The sequence below is a fragment of the Diabrotica virgifera genome, chromosome 5, assembly GCF_917563875.1.
Source record: "Diabrotica virgifera virgifera chromosome 5, PGI_DIABVI_V3a".
Lineage (NCBI taxonomy): Eukaryota > Metazoa > Arthropoda > Insecta > Coleoptera > Chrysomelidae > Diabrotica > Diabrotica virgifera.
Genome location: NC_065447.1, coordinates 9554186 through 9570700, shown reverse-complemented (window position 1 = coordinate 9570700; position 16515 = coordinate 9554186). Strand labels below are relative to the sequence as shown.

Sequence of the window (16515 nt, the reverse complement as noted above, 5' to 3'; positions counted from 1 at the left end):
AAAAAAATGTGCGAAATATTGAGTTTTTAGAAAAAATAAAGATTTTTTATTATAGACCAAAAAATCTTTATTTTTTCTAAAAACTCAATATTTCGCACATTTTTTTGATGGCTTCTTATATATATATATATATATATATATATATATATATATATATATATATATATATATATATATATGATGTCATGATTTTAAATAGTTATTATGATTTTTTAAGATACCCAAACCATAGAATAGTTAAAATAATAGATAATTTAGTAATTTTAGTACAGCCCAAAGTATATGGATAATCATTTTTATTATTGCCACTTTTGAGGGGTATCGTTGATTGGAAGGTTGAGAAGAATAAGAATTATAAAAAGAACTAAAGTTATGAGAGCACTTAGTAATAATTAAATAGTTATAAGATGATTTTATTTAAGATTATAAAGGTAGAATTACATAAGAAATCAAAATAGGTAATCCTATATCAAAGATGATATTTGAATGGCATATAAATTAGAAATTTGTTACTAGAACCTATAATAATTTGAAAGTTGAGTTTTACCAGAGAATTGCTTATAGTTGTATACCACAATAGCCTTATTTATTCGTAAGAATCATCAAAAGGTTCCATTTTTCCAAAAGTCACTTCGAAAGGAACTTCGTTAAGGTGACACGTCTTGCATCACTTAGCTGCATGTGTGAATTTATGAAATTATGTTGAAATAGACATCAATCTAAAATTTGAGAACAATAGTTAGTTCAATATTAATATTATTAGTATAAATTTTACCAAAAATGTGGAAAATAGTTCAATAGAATCATAGCTTTGACAAAGGTCGAAACTCTAGGTAAAATTTAACGTATAAGAATGATATTTTGAGCAAATGGCTTATGCATATTCAATTGCTGATTTATTTTGTGTAAATTGAAAGTTATTTCAATCCTTTGTGTGTAGTAATTGTTTAAATATTTAAATTTTAATGTGAAAGTGTAAGTGTTAAAGAAACTAAAAATGAAGTGTCGAACGTTGAAGTGAACCCAAATAGAACTTTAATAAGGGCACCTAGGAAGAAGGACATTATATCAAAATAAACTAGAAAGTTTAATCTATTCAAATCCCAGATTAGATTATACCCAAATATTAGAATAGAATCACAATTTGGGTTCATATTTCCAAAATTTTCATCAAAATGATAATTGTATGATGAAATGTCAAATTTATTGGAATTATTTTATTGGTGGATTCAAATTTTCATAGCAAGGATTGTTATTAATAATTAATTTCCATTGGTTGTGAAGGGACGCCAAGCCAAAAAGAATCCATTTTAGGGAGAGGGTTGCAGACCTTTGAACAGGCAACAGCTTGTGCAATTGCTCCTCAAAATTTTGGAGAAAAATGCGGTAAATTATAAAAATTAAGGTTAAAAATTTTCATTCTACTAACCTGTATAAGTAATCTTCATAGTGAAACTAATTTTTTCAAAAATGACACTCAATTTAATAAGAAAAGTGAAATAGTATTCTGCATATGCCGGTATCTACCATAGAATTTAGAACATTGTTCCTGTGAAGGAGAATGGATTGGTTTCTTCTTGGATCCGAAGAGATTTCATAACAGTATTTGTTGGTTTCGTCATGAAAGGTTGTACTGAACAAAATTTTTAATCGATCATGATCAAAATCAATGTTTTTCATTTTCTAGCTTTAGTATAACAGATTTTGAATATTCAAGATAATTTTTGGGTTATCTTAGACTTAGTTTTTTTTGTCAAACAGTATAGTTTATTTCATAGTCAAATTCATTGCATCATATTATCGTATTTTTTTTATTGAATTTTCGACGAGATAACCTAAAATAAATAATTTAGCGTTAGATAGATCAATAGATGTTTCAAATTGATATTATATTGATCTGATCTTTATTATTGTATAATTACCTTGTATTTTTGATGTTGCATAACAAAGCCTTTTCATTTTTCAATATATTTTCAAGATTTTGCGTACACATTTGACAGTGTTTTGTTCTATCCACCATTTTGCAGTAGAGATTGAAACATATCTCAGATGATGACTTTAAATTTTTTTTGTGTCGTTTTGTTCAATTAATATTTCAGAAATCTTTTTCTCACACCTCCAAAGATTAGGAGATTTTCATGCAGGTTTTTACATTGTAGATGAGCTAGCTAGGTAAGTTGATTAATAGATGGCGCCGGGCAAAATCGATATTAAAATTAAATAATCAATATTTTAAAAATGTAATAAATAAATATAATTCAATAATAAAATAAATAATAATTAAATTAATAAAATTATAAATATATTAAAATTCATGTTAATTAGCTTACCCAACGTGGAAGCTAAATAAATAATAAATTTAAAATAAATTAATTAATAACATAAAAATCTATGTTAATTGGTGCCCAACGAGGGAGCTAAAATTTAATTTAAAATAGATAAATTAATTATCTCTAAAATATAATTTAATTAACATAAAATAAATGTTAATTGGCACAACCAACGTGGGACGATAAGATAAATATAGGGCAAAATTGTCACATATTAAATAATCAATATTAAAATTTTGAGTCTGATATATAATACAAAATGGCAGATGGACGTAGATCTGTTTCGAAGACGACACAGGAAGGAGAAGAACAGAAAGAAGAAAAGTCTGACCTTGAAAAATTCATGGAATTAATATTAACAAAGATGGAAGAAAATAATAATAAAATAGAAAGAAAATTAATTCACTTAGATGAAAACAAGAAAACAAGAAAATGAGAATAAAATTAGATGAGACTAGTCAAAAAACAGAAGAACATAATAAATCATTAGAGCAGAAATTAGAAGAAAATAGTCAAAGGGTAGAAGAAAAATTAGAAGAAAATAGTCAAAAAACAGCAGAAAATAATCAATCATTAGAACAAAGACTGGGGGAAAAATTAGAAACAACATTAATGAAGATGAAAGACAAGTTGGAAGAAAATAACAGAAAAGCAGAAGAAAATAGTCAGAGGTTGGAAAAGAAATTAGAAGAGAACATTAAAAGAATAGAAGAACAAATGGAACAGAGAGTAAATAAGAGTATTGGAGAAGTGAAAATGTTGTACGGAGAGATCATGAATAAACATGAAACGTTAGAAACTAAATTAACTGTTGAAAATCAGGATTTAAAAACACAAATTCAACAGCATAAAGAAAGAATAAATATAGTAGAAGAAGATATAGAAAAGGAAGCAGAGTGGACGAACAGAAGATTTATCATGGTAGATGAAAATATAAATCAAATCAAGAAAGAACAGAAAACATCCAAGGAGAAAGAAGATCAATTGGAGAATAAATTAAAGTTTGAAGTAAAAGAATTAAAGCAAGAGATAGAAAAGATGGAGAAGAAGATTAGGAATACAACAAAAGGAACAATAGTCCATACAATAGAAACATCAAAGAACAGAATCTATTTTAATGGAGATTATAAATCTCAACATCCTGTACCATTTATTCGTATACTCATGACCAAATATTTACAATACAATGACTTCGACGAATTTCGTGAAGTCATTAGAAATCAGCTGAAGGGTGAAGCGTTGATTTGGTACACGAATGTGGAGAATGAAATCCAAGATTTTGATAATTTTAAAAAGAAGTTTTTGGAATTTTTCTGGGGACAGTCCAGACAACAAGTTGTGAGAGCAGAATTGTTTGGAGGAAGATATAACTCAAACTCTAGAACAAGCATGCATCTATATGCTATGAGGTTATATAGTGCTGCCCAGTATCTGGATGGAAAACTAACAGAGAAGGAACTGGTGAACCACATAGTAGTTCATTTTGAAAGTCAGATAGAGAATATCCGACTAAATTTCCATTTTACCGACTTCAACATGCTCTGCAATTTTCTTATTGAAAAGGAAAAAGCTTTCAAAGTTATAGAGCTAGAAATAATAATAATGGCAATTTTCAAAATTTTATTGATAATAATAATTATAATGACAACAGAAATGATAATAATAATAACAATAACGTCTGGAGCCGGCGCTGGACGTGACAGCATGCGGGACGTCGGTGGCAGGGTGTTGAGGAGGCGGGCCCCTGTCATACAATCAGCTACAGCCCAACAACAACAACAACCACAAGCGAGCCAAACAACAGCAGGAGCTCCACCCGCTGAAGGTGCTGCGCTGGAACATCAGCCGGCGCTCACTCAAGCGGGACGACCGAGGCAGCGCATGAAATGGACTGTGTCCATTAACGAAAGCATTTTGCGCTTCTATTATAAGGTTACAAACCTCGGTCAAGAAACGATCGGCTACAGACAACAGCTGTATGCCGAATTTTGCAGGGAGTACCCAGATATTCAAGTATCGGAGCAAAGAGTATCAGATCAATACCGGGTAATCATAAGAAACAACCTTATCCCAGAGGCTAGACGCAATACGATCAAAAGCGAAGTCGAACGGGAGATCAACAACCAAGGGCTAGTTTTAGATCAAGTCCTAAATGAAATCCTTGATGAGCAGATTCCTGAGATTCCCATACCAGAAACTCAACCTGACAATACACAGCAGGAAAACAACGAGTTGCGCGATAGTCTAGCAAACGAAATGGCTCGTGCCGTACAAGAGTTTAATGAAACAAATCCACTTAGCAGACCACCGCTACCACGAATAAACTCTTGTAAGAAACTAGGTGCGCTGTTACAAATTGTGAACACTGAAGTCCTACCCAATTATGTCGTAGAAGCCCACACATTGGAATATCTGCATATGCTAATCTACTGTGCAGCAACAGCAATTGCTAATGTAATGGGCGTTAAGATCAGAACACGACGGAGTACTAATAACGGAAGGACTGGTAACAGAATTGCACCCTGGGAAAAAAGACTTCTCGGAAAAATTGAATTACTGCGTAGGGATATTGGTCAAGTCACAGAATATATAAGAGGTGTAACAAGTAGAAAAGTCATTAAGAGAGCTGAAGAAATAATGCGGAGCACTGCAAGACACTCGAGATACGATCCAGAAAATAACACAGCCCAACAGTGTCTGGATACATTAAAACAAAAACTATCCGTCTATTCAGGACGATTAAGAAGGTATAAAGTTAGTAACAACCGAAAATGTGACAATGCACTTTTTGAGAACTCTGAGAAGGCGTTCTACCGAAAACTGAACTCCACCGTAGAAACTGTAGACAAGTCTTACCCAAGCCAGGAAGAGATTCATGAGTTTTGGGGAAATCAACTTTCCACACCAGCTGCTCTTAACAACAATGCTGGCTGGATAGAAGATACGACGCACAACTGTCACCACTACGTCACAGCTAACTACGAACCATTCACTACTGAAGAGGTCTCAAATATCATCAAAGAGCTTCATAACTGGAAATCTCCTGGACCAGACGGAGTCCAGAACTTCTGGCTTAAGAAGTTTTGGAGCATCCATGAGTGCTTATCAACATTAATTAATCATGTTATTTCTAACCCGCAGGAAATACCGTCATTTCTAACTCAGGGAACCACTTATTTAATACCGAAGGATCAAAATAACACCCAAGATCCAGCCAAGTACCGCCCAATTACTTGTCTTCCAACTTTGTATAAATTGGTCACATCCTGTATAACCCGGCGTATCTACCAACACTGTGCTCTAAACAATATCATAGAGCCTCAACAGAAAGGATGCGCTAAGGGTTCTATGGGTTGTAAAGAACAACTTATCATCGACTCAGTCATTTCTAACCAGGCATTCACCAAAAAAAGGAACCTCTTTACTGCCTTTATTGACTACAAAAAGGCCTTTGATTCAGTGCCGCATGAATGGCTCATAGATATATTAAGAATATACAAAGTCGATGATAACATAGTGACTTTTTTAAGGATATAATGACAAGTTGGAAGACTAAAATTCACCTCCAAATACCTGGTGAAAACAATATCGAAACGGAAAATATCGCAATCAACCGGGGCCTGTTTCAAGGAGACTCGCTGAGCCCATTGTGGTTCTGTTTGGCTATGAACCCTCTATCACAGCTATTAAACTCCACTGACTCAGGTTTTAGCATTAAAAACAACAATACTGTAGTAGCGAAGCTTAATCATCTGTTGTATATGGATGATTTGAAATTAATGGCTTCTACTCGAGACAATCTAGAGCAGATGCTAAAAACAGTAGAAACATTCTCTAATGATATTAATATGCAGTTCGGCCTAGACAAGTGCCGTGTTTTGAATATAGTCAGAGGGAAGGTACAGCCCGGTGGATTCGATATGCAAAATGGCCAGAACATCGAGGCTATGGGTGAAAACGATATATACAAATATCTTGGAATAAAGCAGGCGCGGAAAATTGACCATAAGCAAATGAAAACTGAAATAACTACTGAGTTTATACGAAGGATAAAACAGCTGCTTCGTTCACAGCTTAACAGTAAAAATTTGTTTAAGGCACTAAACACCTACGCTTGTTCCGCACTTAGCTATTCATTTGGTATTGTTAAGTGGACAAAAACAGATATAGAAAATCTTCAGCGAAAAGTACGAACACACCTCACAAAGGCACAAAAGCACCATCCTAAAAGTGCAGTAGAAAGAACGACATTACCACGGAATCTGGGAGGAAGAGGACTTATGGATATAGGTGAGCAATTAGATAAACAAATTGCTAATTTAAGAACTTATTTTCAGATGCAAGCTGAGACATCTACTCTACATCAAGCTATTTGCGCAGTAGATGACACAACACCGATCAAACTGAGGGAACCAGAAATGCGCATAAACCACCTCACTAAAGACGAAAAACTGCGCACCTGGATGGGTAAACCTCTGCACGGGCGACATCCCAATGAGGTCAGCCAAGACTATGTCGACAATACAGCGTCGAACTATTGGTTGACATCAGGAAAGATGTTCCCTGAAACGGAGGGTTCATTACTGGCCATTCAGGATCAGGTTATACCAACCAGAAATTACCTGAAATATATCATCAAAGACCCTCAGGTTCAAAACGACAGATGCCGATATGGATGTCAAGCCCAAGAAACCATCCAACATCTTACAGGGGGCTGCCAGGCATTTGCTGCAACTGAATACAAGGAACGGCATGACGCAGTGGGAAAAATCCTTCATCAAGAGATAGCTATCAAGCTGGGACTTCTCCAAACGGATCATCTCCCGTATTATCAATACGTCCCTGAAAGTATGCTTGAGGATGGCAACTACAAGCTATACTGGGACCGCACTGTGCTCACAGACCAAACAGTGGCACATAATAGACCAGATCTCGTACTAGTTAATAAATTAACAAGACAGACAACATTAATTGATGTGGCGATACCTAACAACAATAATCTACGTAGTAAATTTACTCAAAAGATCGCCAAGTACAGAGATCTGGAAATTCAAATACGAAGGCAATGGAGAATGCAAAGTACCCAGACGATACCAATTATTATCTCTACTACTGGAGTCATTCCGAAGACCCTCCTCGAAAGCATAAAAAAGCTGGGTCTAAATGAACACCTTTATAAGACCATGCAGAAAGCTGTACTACTTGCGACGGCCAGATGCGTACGAAAATTTCTGGGAGAAACTCCAGCATACAAGTCACCTAGGGCTCGAAAACACGGAAAGAGTCCCACCAGAGCTCAATCCTTTTGATACCGTAGGTATCTGGGATGAGTCAGTTTTCCCCTTAGAGGGAGTGTGAGCCGTATGGCTAAATCTGGATAACAATAATCATTAACAATAATCATAATAATAACAATAATCATAATTTGGGACTCTTTCCGTATTATCGAGCCCTAGGTGACTTGGAATGCAGGTGTATCTCCCAAAAATTTTCGTACACTTCTGGCCGTCGCAAGTAGTACAGCTTTCTGCATGGTCTTATAAAGATGTTCATTGTGACCCAGCTTTTTTATGCTTTCGAGGAGGGTCTTCGGAATAACTCCAGTAGTAGATATAACAATAGGTATCGTCTGGGTACTTTGTATTCTCCATTGTCTCCGTATTTGAATTTCCAGATCTCTATACTTGGCGATCTTTTCAGTAAATTTACTACGTAGATTATTGTTGTTAGGTATCGCCACATCAATTAGTGTTGTTTGTCTTGTTAATTTATTAACTAGTACGAGATCTGGTCTATTATGTGCCACTGTTTGGTCTGTGAGCACACTGCGGTCCCAGTATAGCTTGTAGTTGCCATCCTCAAGCATACTCTCAGGAACGTATTGATAATATGGGAGATGGTCCCTTTGGAGAAGTCCCAACTTGTTAGCTATCTCTTGATGAAGGATTTTTCCCACTGCGTCATGCCGTTCCTTATATTCAGTTGCAGCAAATGCTTGGCAGCCCCCTGTAATATGTTGGATGGTTTCTTGGGCTTGACATCCATATCGGCATCTGTCGTTTTGAACCTGAGGGTCTTTGACGATATATTTCAGGTAATTTCTGGTTGGTATAACCTGATCCTGAATGGCCAGTAATGAACCCTCCGTTTCAGGGAACATCTTTCCTGATGTCAACCAATAGTTCGACGCTGTATTGTCGACATAGTCTTGGCTGACCTCATTGGGATGTCGCCCGTGCAGAGGTTTACCCATCCAGGCGCGCAGTTTTTCGTCCTTAGTAAGGTGGTTTAAGCGCATTTCTGGTTCCCTCAGTTTGATCGGTGTTGTGTCATCTACTGCGCAAATGGCGCGGTGTAGAGTAGATGTCTCAGCCTGCATCTGAAAATAAGTTCTTAAATTAGCAATTTGTTTATCTAATTGCTCACCTATATCCATAAGCCCTCTTCCTCCTAAATACCGGGGTAATGTCGTTCGTTCTACTGCACTTTTAGGGTGGTGTTTTTGTGCCTTTGTGAGATGTGTTCGTACTTTTCGCTGAAAAATCTGGACAATAATCAAACTTGGAATAATAAAAATAACAACAATAATAACAATAATTAATTCAAGTATCGGAGCAAAGAGTATCAGATCAATACCGGGTAATCATAAGGAACAACCTTATCCCAGAGACTAGACGCAATTCGATCAAAAGCGAAGGCGAACGGGAGATTAATAACCAAGAACAAGTTTTAGATCAAGTCCCTAATGAAAGCCTCGATGAGCAGACTCCTGAGATTCGAAATGGCTCGTGCCGTACAAGAGTTTAATGGAACAAACCCACTTAACAGACCACCGCTACCACGAATAAACTCTTGTAAGAAACTAGGTGCCCTGTTACAAATTGTGAATACTGAAGTCCTACCCAATTATGTCCTAGAAGCCCACACATTGGAGTATCTGCATATGCTAATCTACTGTGCAGCTACAGCAATTGCCAATGTAATGGGCGTTAAGATCAGAAAACGACGGGGTACTAATAACGGAAGGACTGATAACAGAATTGCACCCTGGGAAAAAAGACTTCTCGGAAAAATTGAATTACTGCGTAGGGATATTGGTCAAGTCACAGAATATATAAGAGGTGTAACAAGTAGAAAAGTCATTAAAAGAGCTGAAGAAATAATGCGGAACACTGCAAGACACTCGAGATACGATCCAGAAAATAACACAGCCCAACAGTGTCTGGATACATTAAAACAAAAACTCTCCGTCTATTCAGGACGATTAAGAAGGTGTAAAGTTAGTAACAACCGAAAATGTGACAGTGCACTTTTTGAGAACTCTGAGAAGGCGTTCTACCGAAAACTCAATTCCACCGTAGAAAGTGTCGACAAGTCTTACCCAAGCCAAGAAGAAATTCATGAGTTTTGGGGAAATCAACTTTCCACACCAGCTGCTTTTAACAACAATGCTGGCTGGATAGAAGATACGACGCACAACTGTCACCACTACGTCACTGCTAACTACGAACCATTCACGACTGAAGAAGTCTCAAATGTCATCAAAGAGCTTCATCACTGGAAATCTCCTGGACCAGACGGAGTTCAGAACTTCTGGCTTAAAAAGTTTTGGAGTATTCATGAGTGCTTATCAACATTAATTAATCATGTTATTTCTAATCCGCAGGAATTACCATCATTTCTAACTCAGGGAACTACTTATTTAATACCCAAGGATCAAAATAACACCCAAGATCCATCCAAGTACCGCCCAATTACTTGTCTTCCAACTTTGTATAAATTGGTCACATCCTGTGTAACCCGGCGTATCTACCAACACTGTGCTCTAAACAATATCATAGAGCCTCAACAGAAAGGATGCGCTAAGGGTTCCATGGGTTGCAAAGAACAGCTTATCATCGACTCAGTCATTTCTAACCAGGCACTCACTAAAGAAAGGAACCTTTTTACTGCTTTTATTGACTATAAAAAGGCCTTTGATTCAGTACCGCATGAATGGCTAATAGATATATTGAAAATATACAAAGTAGATGATAACATAGTGACCTTTTTAAGGCATATAATGAGAGATTGGAAGACTAAAATTCACCTCCAAATACCTGGTGAAAACAATATCGAAACCGAAAATATCGCAATCAACCGGGGATTATTTCAAGGAGACTCGTTGAGTCCATTGTGGTTCTGTTTAGCTTTGAACCGCCTTTCCCAGCTATTAAACTCCACTGACTCAGGTTTTAGCATTAAAAGCAATAATACTGTGGTAGCGAAGCTCAATCATCTGTTGTATATGGATGATTTGAAATTAATGGCTTCCACTCGAGAACACCTAGAAGAGATGCTAAAAACTGTAGACACATTTTCTAATGATATTAGTATGCAGTTCGGTCTAGACAAGTGCCGTGTTTTGAATATAGTCAGAGGAAAGGTACAGCCCGGTGGATTCGATATGCAAAATGGCCAGAACATCGAGGCCATGGGCGACAACGATATGTACAAATATCTTGGAGTAAAGCAGGCGCGGAAAATTGACCATAAGCAAATGAAAACTGAGATAACTACTGAGTTTATAAGAAGGGTAAAACAGCTGCTTCGTTCACAGCTTAACAGTAAAAATTTGTTTAAGGCACTAAACACCTACGCTTGTTCCGCGCTTAGCTATTCATTTGGTATTGTTAAGTGGACAAAAACGGATATAGAAAATCTTCAGCGAAAAGTACGAACACACCTCACAAAGGCACAAAAACACCACCCTAAAAGTGCAGTAGAACGAACGACATTACCCCGGTATTTAGGAGGAAGAGGACTTATGGATATAGGTGAGCTATTAGATAAACAAATTGCGAATTTAAGAACTTATTTTCAGATGCAGGCTGAGACATCTACTCTACATCGCGCTATCTGCGCAGTAGATGACACAACACCGATCAAACTGAGGGAAGCAGAACTGCGCATAAACCACCTTACTAAGGACGAAAAAGTGCGCGCCTGGATGGGTAAACCTTTGCACGGGCGACATCCCAATGAGGTCAGCCAAGATTATGTCGACAATATAGCGTCGAACTACTGGTTGACATCAGGAAAGATGTTCCCTGAAACGGAGGGTTCATTACTGGCCATTCAGGATCAGGTTATACCAACCAGAAACTACCTGAAATATATCATCAAAGACCCTCAGGTTCAAAACGACAGATGCCGATATGGATGTCAAGCCCAAGAAACCATCCAACATCTTACAGGGGGCTGCCAGGCATTTGCTGCAACTGAATACAAGGAACGGCATGACGCAGTGGGAAAAATCCTTCATCAAGAGATAGCTATCAAGCTGGGACTTCTCCAAACGGACCATCTCCCGTATTATCAATACGTCCCTGAGAGTATGCTTGAGGATGGCAACTACAAGCTATACTGGGACCGCACTGTGCTCACAGACCAAACAGTGGCGCATAATACACCAGATCTCGTACTAGTTAATAAATTAACAAGACAAACAACACTAATTGATGTGGCGATACCTAACAACAATAATCTACGTAGTAAATTCACTGAAAATATCGCCAAGTACAGAGATCTAGAAATTCAAATACGAAGGCAATGGAGAATGCAAAGTACCCAGACGATACCTATTGTTATGTCTACTACTGAAGTCATTCCGAAGAACCTCCTCGAAAGCATAAAAAGGCTGGGTCTAAATGAACATCTTTACAAGACCAGAAAGCTGTACTACTCGCAACGGCCAGATGTGTACGAAAGTTTTTGGGAGATACACCTGCATACCAAGTCACCTAGGGCTCGATAACACGGAAAGAGTCCCACCAGAGCTCAATCCTTTTGATACCGTAGGTATCTGGGATGAGTCAATTTTCCCCTTAGAGGGAGTGTGAGCCGTATGGCTAAATCTGGACTATAATAATAATAATAATTTTTACAATAATAATGATAATAATGGTGATAGCAGACGATCACCAAGACGAGACTTGGGTAATTCGAGTTCGAGTCAGCCTTCCAACAACAATGGTAGAAATAGTGATAATAGGGCACAATTTAGTGTAAATAATGTAGTGATGGATGGTGAAATTTCTGATCAACCATCAACGTCATCAGGTGTTCAAATGGAGTCATTTGAACAGAATTTTGTAGATCGCACCTGCTAGGCAATATAGCAACCAAACTGTACGAGCATCATAGGGAATTTTTTTGGACATGGGAGCTAATGTTGTATCTAAAAAGTTCAGGGGATTAATTTTTATTAAAGTTCAATTTTGTGGTAAATATTTTAAAGTTTTATTGGATACAGGGTCAGAGATTTCATTAATTAGTCAAGATGTCATTAAAAATTTGAATTTAGAAGATTCATGTTTTAAAATTCCAAAGTTAAGTTTAGTAGGTGCAAATAATAAAACGATTACACATGTTAATAAAAGTATTGTTGGTCATATTAAATTAATTAAAAAAAGATTATATTCTACAACTGATTGTCATTGATAAGATGAAATATGATATTGTGATTGGATCGGATATGTTAGACAAAATGGGTATGGTAATCAATTATGAGAAAGGTTTGGTACAAGTAGAGGAGGAGTGTGTGAAATTTGAGGAAGAATTATGTCCAGAAAAGGGCAAGGAATTGATGAATATAAGGAGAATGTATATGGAGGATAATGAAATATTTAATGAATTAAGTCCAGAAAAGGGCAATGAATTGATAAATAATGATTATATAGATATTAATAATGTATTATATGAAGATGTTGATGATGATGTGTGTAAAAGTAGTATGGATATAATGGAGGAGGAAGTAATATGTAAGAAAGAGTGGATAGGAGAAGTGAAGAAAATATTATTAAAGTATGAAGGACTCATAAATGAGGTAAATAGAGAAGTAGAAAAGATGTTAGAAAATGGAATAATAGAAAAATGTAATTCAAGAATAATAAATCCAATTGTTGTAGTCAAAAAGAGCAGTGGAGAATTAAGACTTTGTCTAGATGCAAGAAATTTAAATAATCACACCATACCGCAATACGAAGCACCTGCTACAACGGAAACTATTTTCGGGAGAATAACGGGGGCAAAATATTATAGCAAAGTAGATTTGAGACATAGTTTTTGGTTAATTCCTTTAGCCCATGAATCCAGAGATTATACAGCTATCATGATTGATGGTGTTCTGTACAGATTTTGTGTTGTGCCTTATGGTTTGCAATGTTCATGTAGTGCTTTGGTTCGTGCTCTTCATAATATTTTAGATAAATATGATGATTTTATTCTTCATTATATAGACGATATCCTTATACTTTCAAAAGATGAATTTTCACACCTAAAACATATAGAAATATTATTAAGAGAATTAGATTTAGCGGGTCTTAAAATAAATATAAAGAAATGCCAATTTTTTCAAGATAGTGTTACGTTTTTGGGATATAAAATAGATAATTTGGGAGTTTCAATGGATGAGGAGAGAGTAGAAAGAATAAAGGAATACCCCACTCCTAAAAATATTAAAAAAAGGCTTGTGCCTGATTTGAGCCAAAAGATAGTTCCTTTAAATCATTTACTCAAGAAGGGAGTGAAATGGTATTGGGGTAAAGAGCAACAATTAGCGTTTAAAATATTAAAAACCAATTTTGCCAAAATTTGAAGGTGTATCCTGATTATAGCTTGCCATTTATTTTACGAACAGATGCATCTATGCATAAGTTGTCAGGAGTATTATTGCAATGTCAGAATGAGATAGAAGTACCTATCAGTTTTGTATCTCGTTTAACTAGATCATATGAGCAAGGATATAGTGTTGGGGAATTGGAATTTGCTAGTATTGTATTTTGTGTTAATAAGTTAAGATTTTATTTATTAGGTGGTAAATTCTTTATAGAGACAGATCATTTATCATTAATTGATGTTATGAATAATCGTTTATTGAACAATCGCATACATAGGGGAGCTTTGTTACTCCAAGAATATGATTTCAAAATAAAATATATATCAGGTAAACTTAATATAGTAGCCGATGCATTGTCAAGAGACAATGAAATCAGAAATGTCAGTGAAAACAAGGTATATATTGGAATAAACATTATGAATGAAATGGAAGGATTGTTTTCACTCGATACAATTAGACAGGATCAACTGACTTTGAGGGAAAGGGACAAACGACGAACGATAATAATAAATGACTTTTATATCAAGAGGATAAAACAACAGGAATGTTATGTTGTTTCACAAGATTTGGCTCAAGAGATTTTGTTGAATCTACATGTCAATAATGGGCATGCAGGTAGTAGGAAAATTTGGTTAATGTTCAAAGAAAATTATATAAGTAAACAGGACAAAACAATAATTAAAAACATTACTAAGCTGTGTGACATATGTCAAAGGAATAAACATCGAAATATTGTGAACTTTAATACACCTAAAAACAGTTTAGCTAGGGAACCATTGGAAATTGTTGCTGTAGATTTTTTAACAGATTTAATACCAACAGAAACAGATGAGAAGCATATTTTTATTATTGTAGATATTTTTTCAAAATTTATTAAATTATATCCAACCAACAGAACTAATGTGGAGTCAATAAAATCAGCATTTTCAAATTATTTTGACAATGTAGGTAAACCCAAAACATGCATTGCAGACAATGCAACTTATTTTCAGAGCCACAGATTTAAACAATTTTGCCAACAGAATAATATCCAACTTCAATTTACAAGTATTAGACATCCACAATCAAATCCATCAGAGAGATACATACAAGAAATTATTAAATTTTTAAGAATCTATGTACAAGAACATATAAATTGGTCACAACATTTGACAGTTATTGAAAACAACATGAACTTCTTACCAAATACAGTTAATGAACAAACTCCTTATTATCTGATGACTGGACAACAACCTGATAGACCATGGACTATACAAAATGATGTCACGTATAGACAAGCTATGGACCAAGCCAATAGAAATATACAGCGCAGTGGGGAAAAATATTTAAATAGAATGTCTAAGAAAATGAAGGGTAGGAAAGTTAATTTTGAGCAGGGAGATTTAGTTTTATTAAGGGCACATAGAGTAACCAACATTAGGGAAAATTTGTGTGCGAAGCTTATGTCAATTTTTGAAGGTTCATATAGGATTCGAAATAATGACGGACAGAATTCCTATGAATTGGAGTATATTGATGGAGGAGGATTTAGAGGCATTTTTAATATAAATGATTTGTATAAATATTACCAGGGATAGATTAAAGTTTATAGGATAAGTAATTTTTTAAAATAAATATAATTAATATAATAGTTAAAATTTTAAATGAAAAATTTAAATTTTACTTAAGAAAAATTATCAATTTTTCATTTAGGGCAATTGTCATGATTTTAAATAGTTATTATGATTTTTTAAGATACCCAAACCATAGAATAGTTAAAATAATAGATAATTTAGTAATTTTAGTACAGCCCAAAGTATATGGATAATCATTTTTATTATTGCCACTTTTGAGGGGTATCGTTGATTGGAAGGTTGAGAAGAATAAGAATTATAAAAAGAACTAAAGTTATGAGAGCACTTAGTAATAATTAAATAGTTATAAGATGATTTTATTTAAGATTATAAAGGTAGAATTACATAAGAAATCAAAATAGGTAATCCTATATCATAAAGATGATATTTGAATGGCATATAAATTAGAAATTTGTTACTAGAACCTATAATAATTTGAAAGTTGAGTTTTACCAGAGAATTGCTTATAGTTGTATACCACAATAGCCTTATTTATTCGTAAGAATCATCAAAAGGTTCCATTTTTCCAAAAGTCACTTCGAAAGGAACTTCGTTAAGGTGACACGTCTTGCATCACTTAGCTGCATGTGTGAATTTATGAAATTATGTTGAAATAGACATCAATCTAAAATTTGAGAACAATAGTTACCTAGTTCAATATTAATATTATTAGTATAAATTTTACCAAAAATGTGGAAAATAGTTCAATAGAATCATAGCTTTGACAAGGGTCGAAACTCTAGGTAAAATTTAACGTATAAGAATGATATTTTGAGGAAATGGCTTATGCATATTCAATTGCTGATTTATTTTGTGTAAATTGAAAGTTATTTCAATCCTTTGTGTGTAGTAATTGTTTAAATATTTAAATTTTAATGTGAAAGTGTAAGTGTTAAAAAACTAAAAATGAAGT

At 34.9% G+C, this 16515-nt stretch overlaps 2 protein-coding genes across 3 annotated transcripts in view; both read left to right on the top strand.

The window, feature by feature from the left end:
• LOC126884930 (protein twisted gastrulation-like) overlaps positions 1-16515 on the top strand; it is a 489408-nt gene that overhangs the window by 241091 nt on the left and 231802 nt on the right. The gene's annotated exons all lie outside the window — the stretch shown is intronic.
• LOC126884881 (uncharacterized) lies at positions 2763-15743 on the top strand. The gene is made up of 2 exons (XM_050651187.1): positions 2763-3486; positions 15724-15743. The coding sequence occupies exons 1-2, from the start codon at positions 2763-2765 to the stop codon at positions 15741-15743; spliced, it is 744 nt and encodes a 247-aa protein (XP_050507144.1).